The sequence below is a fragment of the Euprymna scolopes genome, chromosome 6 (genome assembly GCF_053919585.1).
Source record: "Euprymna scolopes isolate OS-2025 chromosome 6, ASM5391958v1, whole genome shotgun sequence".
NCBI lineage: Eukaryota > Metazoa > Mollusca > Cephalopoda > Sepiida > Sepiolidae > Euprymna > Euprymna scolopes.
The window spans coordinates 125,651,862-125,674,421 of record NC_136487.1 but is presented as its reverse complement, the minus strand read 5'-3'; the positions used below and the strand labels follow the sequence as shown (position 1 = coordinate 125,674,421).

Here is a 22,560-nt window from a genome sequence, read left to right as displayed (position 1 = left end):
TTTTTTAAGCAATTAATTTATCGTTAAGTTCATTTACTTTTTATTTATTGAAGTCATTTCAGCTTATCTTTAAGAATTTCATGTCAATCCTAAATTCATTACACAAGAGCATGCAACTAATAGCTATTGGCCTTGTTACTGTTGGGGTTGAAAATTCTGCCTTTATTAGTGTAATACCTATTATACTAAATTTCCAGTAATTCGGATTGTGTCTGTTTACAATCTGCCTGGTAGTTTCTTTCTGCCTTAAGACATTCAGTTTGTTTTTTGCTATTCAGTCCCGATATAATCATTCGCCTCTTTTTGACGTATCTGAACCCATGAACGCGATTTACCCTTAAGTTTTGGGGTGGTTAATTTCTCAAAAATTACTGACCTAATATTATGGACCTAGTCTGGCTTCACATTGAATATCCACCTTATCACTGAAGTCAGGCAAATGAGGGCCCAACATTCACTGCCATATAACATCACGTTTCTTTTGAAACTATTATAGACATTAACCATGGTAATAATTGGTGTGGCTTGAGATGTCAGAATTAGAAAAAAATAAAAAAATTCTGAACTTTCTTGAATTTGATGATCGAACTTGGCTTGCAGTTACCTAATATTCAGCACAGCTCTTAGATAGCAAAAGTCTACCTCCCCTTTTTCAACGCAAGAGTATGCTAGTCCTAAACATCTTTTTCATTTGAGGTTTAGTTTTAGTGTGACTATCATGCATTCCACTGTACTCTGTGTACCCAAAGTGCATCAGATCATATTGCTCATACCGTGTATGGGTATCGACTTTAGTTAAAAAAAAAAATTAAGAAAAGGACTTTTTTTAAAAAAATAAAATAGAAAAATTATATATTAAAGAAGCTTTGAGTATTTTATAAAGAAAAGATTTAAGATATCGTAGACTGACTTTCCACTAGATAATCCATAATTCCAAAAGGATTCAACTATATAATGGTGGAAAAACAAAAAAACGTTAAATTGCTAAATAGAAAATAGGGATCATCAGCGTTTTCAAGATCAAATATATAGTCTTACTATGTAAATTTTATAAAAATTTCATTGTTTACTCAGTAAATCTCCATTTGCAAGCCATTTTAGGGCTATAAAAAAAGAAAAAAGTGGTAAATCTCCATTTCTAAACCCTACTAATACCAGTGACAAAAAAAAAAAAAAAAAATCCTACCACTAACTCGAAGCTTAGTTAACTGCCCTAAAAATACTAGAACAGCTTTGAAATAGGAAACAGACTTTTTATTGAATTCCTGTGCGAAAATGATTCAACGCTAAAATTTAAAACATTTCAGTGTGTCCTCATGTAATCTATTATATAAATCTCACCTGTCTGTTTAAATGTATGTATGTCTAAAACTTTTGACAGAGGCAACTGATTTTCATGAGATCAGTAAGTATCCTTTTGAAGCTCGACCCTTCGGACGAAAAATTGGTCAAAAACATTAATTCGTTCACCGTCAACTGGGCAGTTTTCTACAAGGAGGGTCGTTTTTTTTTTTGCAAATCATTCAAACCTCACGTAAAAGCACCTACCCCTGACAGCACATCGATAAGAGCATCCCCCCCCTCTTTTTCTTCTGGTGCGTCATGGGTTCTTCAAGCCTGCTTACTATTTTTTTTTGCGCTTGCAACTCGGTCCATAAACATTAGATTTGTAATTATCTTTAGAAACTGACCACCTTAGAACTTGATATCCTAAGGATATACTGTCTTTATTTATGTCAAAAGACACAAATGATTATATCAGTACTGGACAGCACGCAAAATTGTAAAGTGGGTAAACAGACACAATCAGGATTACTAGAGATTTAGTAATAGGTATGGCACCAATAGCAGTAAAAACTTGTTAAATAAATGTTTTGCAGTATTCCAAATTTTTTTTACTCTGTAAAACTGAATTTTTCATAAATTCTCCCAAATGTATGTATGTATGAGAGAGAGAGAAATGTTATGTCTACATATCTTGCTGTTAATAAAAATGCGATTTTTAAAATTCTTTCAAAAATCCAATAAATTTAATTTTTTTTTTTTTTTTTTTTTATTCAATAATATTTTTAAAACTGATCAAAATCAAAGTCAGTGGCATTTTTAAAAAGACAAAATAATTTTTTTTTTTTTTTTTTTAATTATTTTATTCAAATTTATACATAAATAGAAACCTTTTACCTACACTTTCTCCGCACCTGGCCCATGGAGACTGAAACTGATGGCATACAATAATACACCCAAATATACACTGATTACCCTCACATCAAGTGGCAGGGACAATCCATTAAACTCTCATACAGCAAACAATCCATTGACAAAAAGAATAAACAAGCCGATGTTAAAAAAATTATTTACAGTTACAACCTAAGTTAAAAAGTACAAATTAAAAGTTAGAATATTTTTCTTGTAAAACAAAATCTATAATGGATTTAATAGCTGACAACAAGAAAGTGTGTGGTTGAACTGCAGCTAACGAAACTGCAATTGAATCACACAGGAATTTGGCAGGATAAGATTCAAGTGTCAGCATTCCACATACAAAAAACAAAAAGGTTCATTTTTTTTTTTTCTTTTTTAAAAATATAGATAAGATTTTGAAAACATGATAAAATGCAGGTGAAGAATTATCAGACTTAAAACAAGTAGAAAAAAATGACATGCTCTGTTTGAAACAAGATGAACGTCAACAGCTAAATTGCAGAACATACAACTTTACACACTTACAACCAGTCCTTATATAGTATTTGGGGTATAGGCAAGGTGAGGGAAGTTATAAAAACTATTCTAAGCATAAATATAAAAACCAACACTTGGCAAATGTTCTGTTTATGGGAGTAAATAAAAAGAAAACTTGAGATTAAAAGGAGGGGGGAAGAAAAAAAAAACAAACAAAACAAAACTGCTAACAATCTAGATCTTCCAGATTGGAAAGGTTTCTAAATAATCTTAAGCTAATTTGAGTTCATTACTGCTGTTAATGGAAAATCTGACATTTTTAAAAATTGAGGGTCTCCTCACAACAAACAGCTGAGAATACAAATTGCAGGGGCTACTAGTTGAGATTTTTAAATTTTTAAAATATTTAATTCAAACCGGCCACTTTGCTTGCTCACTAAACAGAAGACAGAAACTGCAGAAAATTCCATGACAAGCACTCACACTGACCACCAAAAAAGGTAAGAGGGAGAGAAGAAGCCATCCAGTTTGGAGATTGTTAAAAGAAAAAATGCTTAAAAATAGAAAATAGGCCAGCAGTCTTGCCATAGCTTCAACCAGTTGTCCGGTGGGAGGAGGAGAAAGAAAGAATGGCATGGCAGATAATAAGGTCAAGTTCTCTTAGAGACTTTCTTTTAATACAACAGAAATCCTCCAAGTAAAGAGTTCTCAGTAAGGCTGGTACCAAAGCGACCTCCGTAGACGACTGGAAAAAATAAAAATAAATAAATGAAGTTGATCAAAATAGAAAGATAAAACAAAATAGATCACTGCACACAAGTTATAAAAACAATAGCACAAGCAAGTGATAATTTTTAGAGGAGTGGTGCATTTAATTCAAAGGGATAGTTGCAACACAAGACAATTTTAACTTGATCAGGAGAGGGGAAAAACACAAATAACGAAATGCATCCAATCATCTTATTAGTCAGATGTTAACTAAGAAAAAAAAAAAAAAAAGCTTTAGAACTCAAATAATCCGGTAGAAAAAATTTAATGCACAACAACAAGAGCCAACAAGGTTTTTTTTTTTTTTGTAAGATTGAAAGCAAAAGAAAAACAAAACAGGGGTAAAAGTGAAGAGCAGTAAAAACTGTCTGCTTTACATGAAAACAAAACGGGGCAGGGGACAAAAAGACAAAAACAATCAAGTTAGTAGAAAATCATATGCTAAAGCCATTCACCTGGATGCTGTGGGTGCCTTGGATACAAAATGAAACTGTGGAGACTCACATGGTACACTCCTGCCTGATGCTTCACTTTGAAAGATGATGTACGCGCATAATCTTTATCTGAAGAAGACCCAAACAACAAAGTGTCAATGACAATTTCAAAAATATCACAATTCTTAAACCGATTGAAATGACACCAGGCTAGGAGAGAAATTTACTCAAGATTTGAAGTCACACAAGATTTGATAAAAATGAACAAACTACAAAAGATAAGAAATCAAAACAAAAAACAAAAATGAATATTTTTGAAATATTTTTTTGACAATGTTGTTTGGGTCTCACTAATTCATTTGATAGTTCAACACCTTTCAGCTAAAAAAATAAAGTTGCAATAAAAATCTTATTCAGGTTAAAAAAAAAATCTTTAAGAGTAATTGTATTTTTGATATTTCAGGTTGCCTAATTGTTATTCTTATTTTCATCACAAATTAGATGAATTAAGATTGGAGGAGATAAAGTAAAAAAATGTGCAAAAAAAAAAAAATTGTTACCTAACGTGAAATGGGGAGGAGGGATAGAAAACAAGATGAAAATTATTCAACTGACCAAATAAGAAAAATAAAGTTGGCAAAGCCAGTTAAATGAGCATTTCAGGATATGTAAAAAAAAAAAAAAAAAAAAAAAAAAAAAAAAAAAAGCCTTAAGTATAAAATTCCAAGTAATATTGGAGAAATGAGAAAAAAATGGTGAAATGCCTACATCTGAATCAATGAGACCATTGAATGCATTTCTAATATTTGGTGGTTGTTCAATAAGGTTAGAAAAAAGTGAACAGTGAGGAACCAGCCTTGTAATTCATCAAAAATTGTGTGACCCACTAAACTAAAAAAAATTTACAATTCAAATTAAATGCATAAAATGTCAGGTTCTTATTTAGAATTATACTTAAATACTAAAAATAAAAACGTAGAAAAATCTTTGATGTACACACCTGTCGCAGTACAAAGATGTCATTCCAAAAATGTGACTTTTTTGTAAAATTTATTTTTAGGTTGCATGAAAATTCAAGAGCAGACAACTGGATTCAATTAATGAAATTTATCTATTTCTCCATAAGAGATATTGGCTGCCAAAAATACTTATCCCCCCCCCCCCCCTAAAAACCATAAAATTTAAGTCTAAAAAACAAAAACTATCAAATTATGATTTTTGGAATATGACATCATTCTGTGACACATACACCATAATGATTTTTCTATATTTTTTATTTTAATTCTAAATATGCACCAAATGTTGAAAGGAAGCTATCATAAAAAAAATAAAGTGTAAAGGAAAGCCATTCAAGTGCACGATGTCTCACCTGTATCTGGGCCTTGGTCTGGGAGCATACGGATAATATCCAGAGCCCATACCACGGTAATAGCCTCCACGCCTAGATCTTCCTCGCCCACGGTTAGTAGTGCTGATACCAGGCCTATTAGTTCGCTTCGCCATGACCTTTTTTTATAAACACAAAAAATTATTATCAAATGAACCTGGAAAAACATTACTAGGATAGCAAAGAAGCTTACCATTTGTCTTTTGCTTTAAAAAGAAATCCAAAATTATGGGTTATATGTTCAATCTTATAGATTGAACAAGATCAAATGGTGTTAAGTCTTAAGTCAGACTTAGAAGACGCAAATTTAAGAAAGAGTGAACAATTTGTATATCTTTACAAATAAAAGTTTGCTTTGAAATTTCACAAAAGTTTAAAAACCATTTGAATCTTTAATAACATTTCCAGTTACTCACCTGACAACTGAAATAGAGTTTGCAAATCAAGGTAGCACTGATGCAGGAGGAGTTAATCATCTTGTTCAGACAAATAGCAAATGTATTAGCCTCAAATAAACTAGTTCTTTTCACGAATCTAAGTCTATTTTTTTTTTACTTAAAAATAAAACAAATTAGATTGAAATATTTTTTGCATCTATCATTTAAATGAACTATCAAAACCCTAAAGTTTTTGAATATTTAACGAAGAACAAGTCTTTATTTAAAATAACTGACTTTTTTTATGTATATAATTTTTTTTTTTAAACACTGCAAATTTGGCTTTTTTTGTATGTATATATTTTTAAAACATTTTTTTTTTTAAAAAGATAAAACAGTTATACCCCCACTTTTTCTACCCAGAAAGCACATATAAATACTTCTGAGTAAATATTTTTTTAGACTATTGTTTTGGGCCTTTTTTCCTTTCCCAATGAAAATGCGCAAATATTTATATTGAATAAGGAGAAAAGTAAAAATATTTAATGCAGAGACATTAAGTGTAATATTATTATTCCAGGGAAATGGAGTTTAAAAGAGCAGCAGTGACTGTATGTAGTGGATCAAGGCATGTTGAGTGAGCCAAAGACACTACAATAGCAGGCACACTGCCAGAATGACAAGAGGTCAAGTCTGCAGAATTACAACTTGGGTTATGTTAAAACTAAGGCTTACCTTCAACTCGTGGGACTTCAGCGGCAGACATCCAACACCAATTCCACAATTTTACACAAGTAGCTGGTATTAGAAAATGCCCCATTTTTGTGTCGCCAGAAGTACGTTTTCTCATTTTTCAGATATAGATTTTTTTTAACCTTTTTTTTGTGCTTTTTTTCTAATTTTTTTTCTAGGTATTTTTTTTTATCTTAATTTTTTTTTTGAGCCATTCTCTTGAATTTTTTTTCCTTTCTTTTTAGCATTTTTTTTTTTCAAGTTTAATTTCTTATGCCGGAGCAATCTCATGACACCAGTATTTCTCCTCTTGAAATGCAAGCCTCATCTGCAAGCCAACCTGTTCTAAACAAAATGGCCGAAAGATCAAATACTGACAGGAAAGCTTACAAAATAATAAAAAAAAATGCAAAAAAAAAATAAAAAATAAAGATTTCTTATTTTCTCTTAACTGATCTGCCGGCACAAACTAGCATGAAAATACGAGCAATTAAGTAGAGAGTTTGAATTAGTAATATGTAAAGATGATTGTAAATTATGATCGGATCAACTAATTAAAATAATCAAGTAGCATAACAATTAACTAAAGAAAAAATAAATAAAAAAGCGCTTTTGCAGATGAAACCATCATATCAGGTGAAAACATTACATACTTATGTTGAAATTTGTATAAATTCCAAATATGAAAAATGATTCCATAGAAAAATCACATGTATTAAAAAAATTTATTGAAGCATTGAGGTTTATTTTACATTTTAATGTGGAAGAGTTGTGCAACCAATTTGGTATAACAAAATTGGTTCCAAAAGGTATACTTAGCACATCTTACTTGATCATTTTCCGTAATTTTTGGAATTAAGTATGTTTTCACCTGAAATGTGTTTCACAATCCACTATTCTGCACAGAAAAATGTAGATATTCTTTGCTTACCCCTCCCCCTAACTTTCAACCATCAATGCTGCCAGAAAGCAATAATGGAAAGAGGCAGTGAATTCTTAAAATCTTTTGGTTAAAACAATTTTAAATTAACAAAATTTTTCAAAATTGCTTAAAACAAAAAAATAAGCTGCTCTTGACAAGAGCCATTTGAGAATGCTCAGACGAAGTCGCTTTGAAGCAGACATTTGTTCTACATTTGATGTTATTTTATTCTAAACAATGAACTCATCAAAACAGTTTGCCTAAATTCATACAACACTCCTGCAGGATTTCCTTAACTACCCTTAAAAGTAAGTCCTTTTACTCAAGTGTGACTAGCACTAATAACTATAAGATTCCACTTACCTTAATCTGCCGCCCTCTAAAAAGAGATTCATCAAGAGCCATTGCTGTTCCAACTGAATCCTTGTCAGCAAATTCCACATAAGCAAACCTAAGACAGAATGGTTAGTAATTAGGATTTACATTAGTTACCATTAAGTAAATTAATCAATAAAGTATAAAATCAACTGATTATTTTTTTTAACCCATAAAATAGTTTTTAAATTGTAATTTTAAAGAAATGATTACGCAAGACTTTGATACAACAGTTTTCAGGCCCTTCTAGCTTTTTAGGGCAATCCAGTATATACTGGGTTACAAAAGAATCTGTGCAGGCTCGTCAGTATTCCACTGGTAGATATGACGGGTGATTAACAAACTGGGAAGACGGAGACATCCTAAGATTGGAGCATCCTATTTCAGCCAGAGAGCAACAAAGCTACTGACAAATAGATCATAATTATGGTTTTAAAAAGTCAGAATTTCGCTGAAAGCTTAAGATCAATATTTAAATATATTTTGGTGTATTACAAAAGACAAAATTAACTTTTGAATGAGCAAGCTGTATTTTCGCAGTTTGCATAATGCTTTTCATTGAAATCGAAAGGTTTGACCACTTTAAGCAAGTATGATTAACCCCACTAATTTTAATGAAAACTAAAGTATAGGAATTGAGATGCATTCTAAAAATTTGAGCAGAACTATAAGAATGTAAGTGGAAAATTGAAATATCCCCCCTCCCCAAACACAACTTTAATTGTATAATACTACTTAGCAATAGCATTAGGTTCATATCTCTTGCACTTATTGAATCAACTGATCAAATTTATTTTTAGTTGAGTGGTTAAGAGTCCTTTCACAATATTCAAATGAAATGATAGCTTTGCAAAAGAGATTTGGAGGAAGAAAAAAAAAAAAAAAAAATTCTGGCAATCAAGTTTGTAACTATATTTAAAAAATTACCCTTTTGGATGTCCGGTATATTTGTCACAAAGAATAGTAACTCTATTGACAGAACCACAGCCATGAAAATGTTGTTCAAGTTCTTCTGCAGTGGCACCATAATCAACCTGGAGGTGAGGGGAAATAAAAATAAAGAAATTTGATACTGGTGCACTTATTGAACCATGCTCAAATAACATTTAGAAGGCCATTCTTAAAGGAAGAGGGTGTTTTGTAACTATTCTGTACTTTCACCTAACAGTTTAACAAAAGATATGTAAAACTTAAAAATACTGTTTAAAATTAGCACGGTTCAATAAGTGCACTAGCACCAGAAATTTAATCCAGGTTCTAAACACAAGATGAGTCTATAAGTTTGCTATCACATTTATTTCTTATACATCTCAAACCAAGAAAACTAAAACTTAACTTTCCATGATATGTAAGAGACTTGAGAATTAGTGATGGGATGGGGCACAAAATCAACCACTTTATATTCTTTACATACACTCCACCATAATTAGATGCATAGAGGCTTTATTCACAATTACTGTCGTTTTGAAGTACTGAATATGGTTCAAGACTTACCGTAGATGAATTATTTTACTTACAACTAGGAACGAGGAGAAGTCATAGAAATTTTGGTGATTTCATTAAGTAAAGCACAATTGGTTTCAGAGGAACCAACATTGCTATCCATTTGAGTCCTAATTAATCTGGTAAATTTCAATGAGAAACAAGGGAAATTGATGATTTATTCTTACAATTCAGTTTTACATCATAAATTGTTTGGAAAACTTTGCTTTTAGATGACATCTGGAACTATTATTAACCAAAATAGTTTAGCTCAGGTTTGATTTTTTCCAAGTTTTCTTAAAATATTTTGTTTATTTTTTTAATGAAATTATAGATTTTTAAAATCTAAATTAGTTATGGATTATAAGTTTGAATTTATAAAATTGAATATAAATAGCTCTAAAATAAATTTTAGGGAGTTTACGGCTTCCAGATTAACGTGTCAAAACATGAAATAAAATCTAGAATTTACAAACTATTTGTTTACAAAATATACATTTACAACAACTGAAAATATTACAAATTAAACCTTTATATAAAAAAAAAGCTTTGGCTTAAAAGGCCATTAGAAGTGATCTTATATATATATATATATATATATATATATATATATATATATATATATATATATAGCACCCACTATTTCCATACAATCCATCTAACTAATGACCAAATCCAATACTTAACTGTCATCTTAAATACATTTGTATATTTGAAGAGAAAGTATTGATATGCAATAAAGTAAAATATCAAAGTGGGAAAAGAACGTTTGAAGAAATTGCAGAGATTACTTTCTGTGAGAAAAAAAAAAAGTTTGATACTCTGAGAAACCTAAAACTAATACACAAAAAACCTACTTCACTATACAATGTTACACAAGTAAAATTGACATTTTTCATAGTCCATTTCATTTTTGGGTATTTTTCAAGAAGTTTGTGTGTGTGTGTAAAAACGCAAGCCTACGTTGAATAAAACTGAATACTTACATTGCCAACAAATATAGATCTGTGATCAGCTTCCATTTTTTCTTCAAGTGTGGGGAAATTGGAAGCTGAAAAAAGAATTGGGAATTCTTTTTTTAATAATCATGGAGCATCCTAATAGCATTGTTCAAGAAATGACGAATTAAAGACACATGAAATACTAAAGAAATACATCAATACTCACGGGTAGTAGTAGTCATGTTCATTTGTTTTTCAACTTCGCTCTGCAACTCTTTAAGTTTTTCAGCCTCCTCTTCCATTTCTCGAACCCGAGCCTTGATAGCCTCTAATTCCTACAGAAAAGGACAAAAAGGATAAATTTTAATCTACAATCTACAAGAAAAATTTTAATCTACAATCACAAATAAACATTAATTTCACCTATCTATATATTACTAAAACTGTAGATCTTATTTGCCTCATGCGCAACAGGTGACCTCATTTAGTTAAAGTATAAGACAGGTCAAATCTTCATTTCATCCACCAAAACAAGTTGATGCCAGCTATTAAAACAAACCTGTAATTCAGTGTCACGGGTCATCTATGTGGAAAGTGTATATATATTAAATGCACCTAGAGCTGGAGAAGGCTGTTTGTTCTGGTCAACATGCACACTGGACTACTTGTACTGGTTTTGGTATTCACCCCGGAAAAGTTGGGTCAGTTCCATCCAAAATATTTACTGCATTTGAAACGAAAGCTAACCAGGCTTGACAGTGCACCTCAGTAGCAAAAAATTCCAGAGGCAATGGCCCAGGATCAACTTAGTATCTTCTTTCACCGCTGAGGCAGGTTTTCAGCTGGTCTTTGTGTCCTTTTGTTCAACCCTGAGGGGGGTCAATTCAATAGCTTTGTGGGTGAAATCTGAGTGATGACAATTAGTATTACTGAACCAGGGAAGGGGTCTTGAGAGGATATGTTGCAGCGAAAATAAACAGCACAGATGAATTGTTTACATCGCATCCTCCATATTTGCTGGCAACACTGGATGACGTCATGATTTAACTCTTTATGACCACTTCTATTTCCAAACAGATTTTTGAAAGGATGAAAAGGGAGTGTGTGAGAGAAAAGATGAGAAAATGTAAATAAATGAACATTTTCTATTGAAATTCGAAATGTCTTTTTTAAAGATGTACCAAATTCCATGCAGCCCATGTACACATTCAAAGAAGTTCAAATTTCAATCCGGTCAAGAATATTTATTAGAATTTCTAAAATGCTGAGTGATTTAAAATCTGTCTAAAACATTTTCACAATTTCAAACATGGATAAAAGTGATTGGTAAGCGGTTTCAAAAGTAAATATTGAGATAAGAAATACCATAAAAAATATTTGCTTCATATTTAAATTAACAACCAAAAAATACCGGCTCTTTGGTTTCAGAGCACAAATGAACACTCATTCTTCATAAACTAATTCTAGAAATCATTTCTATTTCTAAATCATTTTTCAAATTTTTATTTTTATTATAGACTTATTTTCCAATCTTACAACTTTTACATTTAACACACACACACACATATATATATATATATATATATAAAAACAAGCCGTGCGTGGATGGATCAAAAGTTATGGGGCTAAACGTCATTTTTTTTTTTTTTTTTTTTTACCTCTTTTGAGCCCCTAGGGACACAACAGGAATTTTTACTAATTTTTTTGTTTACTGTGTACATCTATTTAATGAAATAAAAGTGTGGCAAAATTTCAGGAAAAACTAATGGACGGTTATCTGGCAATTGTCCAGAATAACGGACGCACAGACACCACTGTAAACATAAGTCCCTCTCCAATAAATTGGGGGACCAAAAATTACATTAGCTGCTGATAGGCGAATACATGGCATACATTTTGTTAAGACATAGTCAAGGAAATTATATACTCTGGTTACAAAAAAAAATTAAAACTTGCTCTCTTTATGAAATCTAATTTTCAACTTCTTCACTTGAACAATAAACAGTTTATATTAGAATCAAATCAAAATTGAAAAAAGTTATTGGAAGACATTTTTAAAATGGCAGTACTAGCGATTTATTTGTGGCTGTATGAAATAAAATTATGCATTTTCTAAATTGGTGACGAGAAAGCAATTTGCATGGAATTCTGATTTAAAGGCACAAGTGGTTGATCTGTCCTATAAGTTTTTTTCTTTTTTTCGAATGTGCCATAGTAGAAAAGAACCAAAAATATTGGTTGCTATCCATTTGACATTTTTGTTTTAAAATTATCGTGGTTTTTGCTAGAGATGAGGTATTCTACCGGATGCCAGACATTCACCCACTATTTCAATCACCCCGACCAAGAAGCGTTTTTAAGATTCTAACAGTTTCGGGGGTTTGTACAGGTTTTCAATGTCCATTTTCAAAGTTTTTCAAGGGTTTCTCCAAACAAAATTTGATATCTAAATCATATAATTAACCAAAAATCTTAATTGACTACTTATGCAGTTTTGTTACAATAAGTTCGAACTTTAACAAGCGTTTCTGGGTGGACAACGAAAAGAATCAGGATACGCCAAGCCGTTTAGACAATCAAATTCAAGCTAGCAGATGAGAAAATTTGTTTATTTCAGTAAATTTTTGGCCAAATTTCACAAGAAATTAAATGAATTTATTGTAGCTATTGAAAAACTCCAATCTGAAGAGTCTGCTATCCAATTCACCTAAAAGAAGCTGATTGACACAATGAAAAAATGCATGTGAGCATCAAATGAGGAGATGATGTAATCCAAAATGCAGGACATGGACGGAGTTATGAGAGGGGACGTTTTTCTCCCGATCCCATCTTTCAATTGCACAAGCTCATATCATACAGCCAAAGTTGATGAATTCCCCTTCAAACAGAAGAAAATATAATGCTGGGAGGGCTCTCCAACCGATCTGGGTCTTCAGTAGATACAACCCTGCCAAGAAGGAGGGTTTTCTAGCTATCGTACCAAACGGGAATGCCGAAACCCTCCTTTCACTAAGAAATGCATTTTGCCGAGACAACAGTTGTATCCAACTGCTGCAGGGCATACAGCGGAGTTGGAGGAGAGAGAGCTACAAACATGAAATGGTTAATCACAAGTTAAACTTTGTTAACCCTACAACTCATGCGACAGTGAACCACATCAAGAGAATGTGGAAGCAAGCAAAGCAAAGGAACAATATCAAGTGTGGGACTAATAGGGAACCTGACAGCGTTCATGTGGAAACAAATTCAAAAATCCCTTCGTCTCCATACTGAACCAGATAGCTGAGTATCACCCTTAGCTTCCTTCCACTTTCTCTTCTCTACCTCCACTTTTAGCGGTTGCTCTTACAGCAAAAGACAATTTGCCAATCACCATGCCATCTACGTTTTTATATATATATATATATATATATATATATATATATATATATATTATACTAGCATTTCAGCCCGACGTTGCCTGGGTGTTTGGAGGTGTGCGTTGAAAAAAAAAAAAAAAGTGGTCAATTTTTGTAACTTTAACCCCTATTATGACCCCTTAACATTCATTGTTTTGTGCTCAAATCAAGTTAGATCCATGTTCAAGGAACCTATATCTAAAATTTCAAGTGTTTAGACCCAAAATTGGAGGAGGAGTTTGGTAGAGTTGTCAAAGGTCAAATCGTTGAACTTTGACCCCATAACAGCCAAATTTCTGTCTGAAACCTAATTACAAAGCTTTTCTCAAATCTCAGTACCCTGTATATAAAATTTCGAGTGTGTAGACTGAAAATTGATAGTTATTGCATTGAAAAATGTACACAGACACGTCCATTTTTATATATATAATAGATAGATTGGATGCAATATAGAGTAATGATACAAAAGAAAAGACTTGTCAACGAGAATCGAAACCAAAACATTCAGCTCATGATTTATTTTTGCCTCTGTCGGCAATGACTGAGCTATGAAGACAATGCAAGGTTAAAAATTTAAACATGAACCAATAGCTACTAAATTATGCATTCGTAATGACGGCGTTAGACCTTCACCTAACAAATTTCTTTTTTTTTTTTTTTTTTTAAATTTTCAATTTTTTACAGATTTTTCCCCAGGTAAAGCCCAAATATAAAGGGTCGCATGGATTCAAATACCTTATATATGAAGTTTCCTGTCTGTAGACAAAAAACTCTAGGAGTTTGGTAGGCAAAATTTGTTAAACAAAAATATATACGTATACATATATGGAAACATTTGTTTACTATAAACTTTTTACGCAAATATTATGCAAGTATAAATTATGTAGAATATCTGCATGAATATAATTACACGTAATAGTTAACTAAAGATAAGGGAATTAATTAAAATGAATGTTTAAAAGAATATGCAAATAGGTAGGGGTGTCAGAAATTTCGTGAAAAATAGAGAATAATTCCACCTCGTCTTTCTAAGCTTATAACTCCTCGAAAAATGTAATTCAAGCCCTAATTTTTTTTTCAAAAAAGGTTTTAAACGTCGGACTTTACAGGTAAATTTCTAAAAAAAAAAAACATTACTTTTTGTTTTAAATTTGAACATTATTTATTGACCTTTTCTCTTCAATTTGTGAGTAAATTAATTATTTACTTTTTAATAGAAACTTGAGGGGGGGAAAAAAAAAAAAAAAAAAAAAAAAAAAAAAAGAAACGTTTGTCTAAAATATTATATTCGGTTTATTGGAAAGAGCATAAAATTTCACATTGACCCTGAAAATATCGTAAAAATAGAATCAATAGAAAAATTGATAGATTTTTAAGGTTTAAAAATTGAAAAATATTGAGTTCGGAAAATTCATTAGTTTTTTTTTTTTTTTTTTTTAAATATTTGTATTACTTTTAAAACAACTTTAATAGTTTATTTTGGAAGTATAATCCATAAAGAAAATAAACAACCCACTTTTAAAAGAGGAATTATGAGTTTTTTTATATCCTATTCGCAGTTTCGTGTTAGGGGTGTCAAAAATTCCTACAAAAATTCTGATACACCTAGCAAATAGGCTAGATCTTTTGCTAGTGAATGCAATTCCACAACCCATATAAGATTAAGTTGTATTTTCTTTTTAAATAAATAGAAAAAGGGTTTTTAATATGAATATCAATACAAAAAAAAAAAAAAAAAAAAATCCCCTTCACATGCAAAAAAGAAAAAAAATTTATTATCAGCATGTTTCGGTTCTTTCTTTTATCTGTCTGGAAACACCCGTGAAAGTTTGGATTTATCACGGTAACAAAGCTGCATAATACCAATTTATTTATCTTAGTTTTAGGTCAGTTATTTACATGAAAATAAGCAACAAGCCAAATCCAAAAGTTTAGTTTGTAGTTTATATCTGAAGTTCCACCGGTTGTCAGTTGAAAGTTTATGGTTTTGGGAAAAAAATTATAACTATTTGAGTGCCGATTCTTGACATGCGTGTTCGTTTGTTTTATGTTTAATGCCAGCCATGTGCGATTTCGAGGCACTTTCACCTATTTTGCTCAAAACAAATTCCCTGACACACTTAAGCAGGATTAAATATTTTTCCCATGGTTGAATATGTCTATGCTGATTAGTTTCATGATGAAGGGACAACTCTTGTAGGCACAATACCGGAAATTAAAAATTTAAAAGTAAAAGCAAGTTTTGTGATAAACTCCACAATACAATGCAATTTACAATGTATTTTGATATAATTTTCAGTATTTGAAAAATACTGAAATGGTATTTTTTTTATTAATACTTAAAAAATAATTTAATAGTATTTACTTCGATTTTATTTTTACTATTTGAACAAATTTTTTACTGGACATAAAATACAATTTTCAAGGCCCTTAAGACATTTTCCAGGAAATAGAACTAAGGCCTTTTCAAGATGAAGTCAAAATTCAATGACTAAGTTTGTACAAACCCAGCGTTTATTTGAGGGCAATTGTTTGTATTTTCCACTTGGGTCAACAGATAGTTTTTTTGAAATTCTTTTTTCTGGAATAATGGAGATCTTAAGATGCCAGTTTTCCATATCAAATAGATTAATGCTTAATCGATAGCATTTTGATCAAATATGTAACTTCGATTGGAAAGATCTATTTCTGACAATTGAAAATGTGTTCTCAAAAATTACTGGAACGTGCGATAAAAAATCTAACTGAATCCAAAACTGGTTACATTTTTCATAGAAGATACTTAGATTTTCTCTTTTAGTTTGCTTGCATTTTGGTCAACAACAGAGCTAGTGATATGAGAGAAAAGGGAGAAAGTAGTAACCCTAGTTGAAGTGTCTGTAATGATGCTGGCCTTAAGAGCTGGAAAGAAAATAACGAAATACAAAGGCTTTAATGTGCGATATGAAGAATTATAGAACTTGTGCAGTTTAATCAACCGTTTTCCCGTAAGTAAGGTGCCGACATTTACCGAGTAGAATACCGTTTAACATTTCACAAAAATTCTGTTTACATTGGGAGGGGCAGTTGAAGCACCTGTGAAACTATACAAGTTCTATAATTGAATACCCCCCAAAGAACAAAAAACATGTTTTTGCAAACCGCTCGTGAAAACTTCATTTTTTTTTTTTTTTTAAAAGATTAATTAAAAAGCATTAAAAACTATGTAACACTCACAGAAATGAACCACTTCTTTTTTTTATGAAAAATATGTCATTTAAAATGTCCATGCATTCATATGCCTTGTGAAATGTTAAGTAACTGAGCGCGACGCGAATGTACATTTCACTAAGAAATGTATCGCACGTAATGTAACTGAAAGCAGTGAAATGGGGCAAAGTAGTGAGAGGTTCCGGAGGTTCGTACTATGCAAGTAGTAAATTTGTAACGGGTTTGATTATCAGATTCATTGTCAGCGACCTTGAATACCCCTAGAAAACCAAATTAGAGTGGTGTGTGTTCTGTTGTAGCGTAAGGTAATATTTACCCTTTTTTTGATCAAGTAAAGATTAGATACCCCGTAGCACTAGCAGTATCAGAATTTTCAGCCGAGTCGCCATAAGAAACAGTTGTTTGAATAGACACCTATCTGTCTATCAGATTATAACAATATGAAAACGTAATTTAAACCCGTAAATTTTATTTCAATAAAACGAGCAAAGACCAAATTTTAATATCATAAAAGCTTTAATAGAGAAATAAACAATTTTATTTATTTTTCCTTGGATTTCTTCACTTAACATTTCATGGAATGTCGAAAAAATAACACTAGTTGAATCCTACGATATAGATTTTATTTGGCCAAATATTACTTACCTGCTCCATGAGTAAGATATGCTTTCTTTTAATCTCCCTGTATGAGAATTTATTCATATTTATGTATTATAATCCATGTATTTTTTAAATGGAAGGATTTTTCCAACACATATCGCGACAACGCGTGTGTTTAAAGAAACCGGATGTTAAGATTCTCACTTTGTTATCTACGGAAGCCTCTAAGTGTAAAAAAACACTAATTCAGAAACGTTAGTAATCTCGATATGGGATTATATTCCTTCAAATTTTCCACTTTTAAAGGTTTTCGGGGGCGCTGAAAACGGAAATAATCATTTATATATACGGCAAACGAAACTAGTAGTTTCCAAGATAAGAAATTTTACAAATGGTCACAAAGTGGGGGGGGGGGGTCACTTTTCTATAATGATGTGACGTCAAATGGGCACCCACTTTATGGCCACATTGCAATGAACAGATTTGGCCGTAATTTTAAAGGAATTTTCGAGGGTGGCTTCATATTGACCCTATATGAATAAAGGGTGGAATTCTTCATATTTACGTGTAGTAAAAAAAAAAAACCTCACCATTATTCCAATAAAATTCTTTAAAGACAAGTAAATAAGTCTGCTTACAAGAATGCTTCTGTTTGGTTCTGTCCGACTTCTAAATCTCAAAGGGAGATAACTTATCGTCCTTTTTTTTAATGTTGGTGCGTTTACGCTATCGTACATGAAAACTGGGATCTTTTATTTTTGGATTTACACGGATTACGGAATGACGAGGATATGAAATGTAAATTTTTTTTTTTTTTTTTTTTAATATCTTAAAGAAATACCTGAATTTTTTTATTTATTATACTATAAATCTGCATTATAGGGTTTTTTCTTTTTATATCGAAAAAAAAAAAAAAAAAAAAAAAAAAAAGGAAACCTGGAATTAAATATAAAAATATACACTGACCGAAAAATATTGACTGGAAAATTCTAAACAAAAATTAAGCTTCCACTTAAAAAAAACACGTGGTTATCGAAAAAAGGATTTACATTTTTGACTTTACCGGTAAATTTACAGATAAGTGATATTTTTTTGTTGTTTTAAATTTGAGTATTTTATTTATTGATGTTTTATCTTCAATTTGTGATATATAAAACGTGTCAACCAAAATTAATTATTAAAATTCTCATAGACATTTCAAAATGGGGGGGGGGGATTTATAAAACAACGTTTGTCTAAAATATATTCAGTTTATCGGAAAGAGCATAAAATTTTACATTCACCCTGAAAAGAACGTAACAATTGAACGAATAGGAAAATTTTGGTAGATTTTTAAAGTTTAAAAATTGAAAAATATTCATCTCATAAAAATCAATTGATTTCACTACGTAACAAAATGGCTGCCTGAGCGCACTTTGTAAACACTGTTTTTAAAAAAATGAAAAATAATATTTCTATTATTTTTTAAACAACTTAAATAGTTTATTTTGGAAGTATATTCTATAAAGAAAATAAATAACCCACTTTAGAAAGAGAAATTATGAGTTTTCTGTTAGGGGTGTCAAAAATTCCCCAAAAATTCTGATACACCTACCGTGTAGCATAAGCTGAAGATTGGCGCAAATTTCAAGTGACACCGGTTTTTCGACCTTGACATTGTCGGTGGTTGGTTGTAAACATATAGCAGACATGGTGTCATTTGAAAAGTTCGCCAATCTCAGTCTTCTGCTACGGATATCTAATCTTTACTTGACCCCCACCCTTTTTTTTTTAAATAACTGCCAAGAAAAGATTAGAGAAGCAAAAATTAATGGCGGATCTGTACTAGAGTGCTCACCCACTAAAAATGTGGGTTACACCCCCACTTTTTCCGACGAACAGATTACAGACTTAAGCATCATATTAGCAGAAATTTTTTTTTTTTTTTAAATTAAGGACTTTTTTTTTGAGGGGGGGGGGTCCACTTACTCGTTATAACTTCTATTTCATTGCTACTCGACTAGCTGTCCATTTCTTTACTGACATGTTACGTGATTAGAACGTTATAACAAGGTAAAACACCTTAAGTCATCAAATTTACTTAAAAAATTTTTTTTTTCTGCTACTATGATTAGGTATAATCTATGATAATCGCCGGAAAAACTTGGAGGGGGGGGGAAATGTGTATGTGCATGAAAAACATGCATTAGGCACTCGTACAACTCCACTAAGTTTTAGAAAAAGGTTCTAAAATTTTTTATTGTAGTTCAGCATCTAAACCAGAGCTGTTGTTCAACATAATCACGATCACCGAGATATAGCCCTGGCATAATCCGGCTGTTGACGTCATGTTCGCGCCAAAGCCGAGAGAATGCTAAGATATCTGGTTCACAATATGCACCAGTAATGTTGACACATTGTTTCGATAGCCACCAACCTGTCACGTGACTCTTGTTTATGTAAAACTTGAACTGGAAACTTTTTTTAAATTTCGTTTTTAAGTGCGACGCGACACGGATGTCGATAGTTTTTTTTAAAAAAATGTTATCAATTCGTCACTAGATTTTCTTTTTGAATGTAGTCATGGATTTTGGGGAAAGGGGGGTGGGAATGTTTATTTTAACTGTATAACAACGCCGACAATTCTGTGTTTTTATGGGGTCGCTGACAAACCCCGTCGCAAATTAACCGTTTTCAAGGTATTAACTTTTGGACCTATTTTGCGCCATTTCACCACCTTCGTTAACGCAACACGCGAGTGGTTCCTAATGAAATGTACATGCATGCGCGTGATCACGTGACGTTTCACAAGGCGCATAGTTTAATCACAGTTTTTTCATAAAATAAAAACAGGGTAAATGTTTATTTTAACTGTAACAACGTCGACCATTCTAGTTTGTGTTTTTAAAGGTTATTGAAGCCACGGAAAACGAATACGGCATTTAAACCTCTCACAAATTTACTATCTGCATGGTATTAACTCCTAGAGCCTGTTTATCTTGCGCTATTTCACCGCTTTCGTTAATGCTTTTCTTACATGCGTTAGGTGTATCAAAATCGGCCATTAAAAATGCTGTATATGAACTTGAATAAATCTTTTGAAGCTTATAACTACTTGAAAAATGTAATTCAAACCCTAATTTTTTTTTAGCAAAGACCAAATTTAAAAAAGATTTAAATTGTGAATTTTGGCAGTCCTTTAGTTCTACAATGTAGCAAAAATATTGTGAATTTTGGCAGTCCCTTAATTCTACAATGTAGCAAAATATAATTTAAAACTATAAAAATGTATCGACATTTACTTTCAATTTTTTCATCCCCCCCCCCAAAAAAAAACTATGTAACAAAAAAATGAAAATCACTCATTGAAGAGTGATTTTCATTTTTTTTTTGTTACATAGTTTTTAATACTTTTTAATTGATCTAAAAGATTTAAGTTTGGCACTTCTGCATGAGAGGACTACGAGGCGAATGCGTGTATTTTAGTTTCGAGAATGACAGAGGTCGTTATCAACCAAAAAACAGAGTTACTAACTCCTATTTATCTTGTAACTAATAAACTAGGAACCGCCAAAACTGGGGGGGGGGGGGGGGGGGAGAGAGGTCAGTACTTTTTGACGGACCGTCTGTTTAAAAATCTACCAAAAATCAGGTAATTATCCGATCAATACGAAATTTTCAGCGATTATTAAGAGAAGAATGAACTTTATAACGGTGTACTTATTTTTCATAAACGATATTTATATATATATATTTTTTTGCTTACAACCCCCCCCCTGTTTTGAAGGGGGAACAAATATGCTTAAAATAATCATCTGAAACTGAACAAAACATATTGTGTTGTTGTAAGGGACAGAATTATAGATTAAAAAAAAAAAATTGTTTGCATACCTTATTTTGACGTCTGAATATCAGAACTTCGATTGTGTTTAATTATCCCGCTTTTGAGTTTTGAAGTGTGAAATTCGGTGAATATGTTAAGTAAAATAATTAATTTAAGTTAAGCAAAACAAAATTTTTTTTAATATTTATACGAAAAAAGCCATTTTAAAATCTTTGATAAATAAATTAACAATTTTTTTTAGCGAGCCGAATAATGCATGACCATTATTAAACAGGGCATGCTTTGAAGAATCGATACCAAAAAAAAAAAAAATTCGATAAATATTGTGCCCTTTGTGTTAAAAATAGCATAATTTTTTTCGATCCCGTTTAAAAACGTTTTCCGCCTTTCGACTACGGTGGACCAAACGCGCTGAAATAATTTTTTTTTTTATTCTGCTTTAAATTGCCCCTCCCCCCATTTTGGGTAGCCTGGCCCCCACACACATACACATTAAAAACCAAACTCATACAAGTGGTCACCCATCTGGTACTGGCCAGTCTCAGCTTAATAATACATTGAAATTTTCGTCACTGAAAAATAAGTTTTTTTGGCCTGTTTGGTCTTCCATAGTTTGCTTATCATCAAACGCAAACGTAAACAGTGTCGATGTAGACTCTACATCGACGCGAAATATCTGGTTACATATATGAATAAGTGGAATTATTTGAAATCCAGGTACTTATAATATTTTTGCATATTCTCTTAGAAAATCATCCTAAATCTTAGACAATAAATAAATTAATTATTTCAAAAACCTTTTTTTTTTTTTTTTTTTTTTTTTTTTTTTTTTAAATATTTATGTACGTTTTTTGTGCAAGACAAAAAATGTCAATTGTTAACTTTTTGGGAAAATTTAACATTTAAAATTTAATTAAAAATAGAAAAAGTTTTACATTATTCTGTTTTCTATATGATAAAATTCAGGGTTTTATCTTTCTGGAAAAAAAAAAGTTACTCAGAAATAATGGATTTTAATAAATGTAATTTCGTTTTAAAAAACAACAACAACAACTTGATTTTGCGGCCATTTTTGGCGGTGCCTATAATAAACACTAAAATGAAAATCACCCATTGAAAGAAAAAAAAAATTTGGTATGGTAGGCCCAATCGATAATTCGATGAATAAAGAAAAATCGGTAATCAAGAAAGTTTCCTCGTTTAACTATAGGTGGCGTTACTGTCTGTCCACCCAGTTATGGAAGCACAAAATGTATATAATGACACCCTTGAAATAAAAAATATTCCTTTTATATTTTAATTTTAAACATGTTTAAGTTTTTTTTTCAAACATATACGTTTTTTTAATTTTTTTTATTTTGCAAACTTTTTTTTTTTTTTTTTTTAATATAGTTTTTTATTTTGTAAACATGCGCAATCTATTATGATCTTT

The 22,560-nt window shown here is 31.4% G+C and overlaps 1 protein-coding gene across 10 annotated transcripts in view; it reads right to left on the bottom strand.

The window, feature by feature from the left end:
* Positions 1 to 2,098: 2,098 nt before the first annotated feature.
* LOC145277940 (polyadenylate-binding protein 2-like) overlaps positions 2,099 to 22,560 on the bottom strand; it is a 58,215-nt gene continuing 37,753 nt past the window's right edge. For 5 of the 10 annotated variants that reach the window (XM_080130021.1, XM_080130022.1, XM_080130015.1 and 2 more), the window contains 6 exons: positions 10,324 to 10,432; positions 10,143 to 10,228; positions 8,602 to 8,708; positions 7,663 to 7,750; positions 5,251 to 5,387; positions 2,099 to 3,424 (listed from right to left, as the gene is read on the bottom strand). In XM_080130021.1, the coding sequence (XP_079986147.1) occupies positions 3,388 to 3,424; positions 5,251 to 5,387; positions 7,663 to 7,750; positions 8,602 to 8,708; positions 10,143 to 10,228; positions 10,324 to 10,399 (531 nt within the window). In that variant the 5' untranslated portion in view covers positions 10,400 to 10,432 and the 3' untranslated portion in view covers positions 2,099 to 3,387. Of the gene's footprint in view, positions 3,425 to 3,902; positions 4,011 to 5,250; positions 5,388 to 6,556; positions 6,718 to 7,662; positions 7,751 to 8,601; positions 8,709 to 10,142; positions 10,229 to 10,323; positions 10,433 to 22,560 lie in introns of those variants that run through there. The other 5 variants (XR_013868249.1, XR_013868248.1, XM_080130016.1 and 2 more) reach the window with 5 other exon arrangements.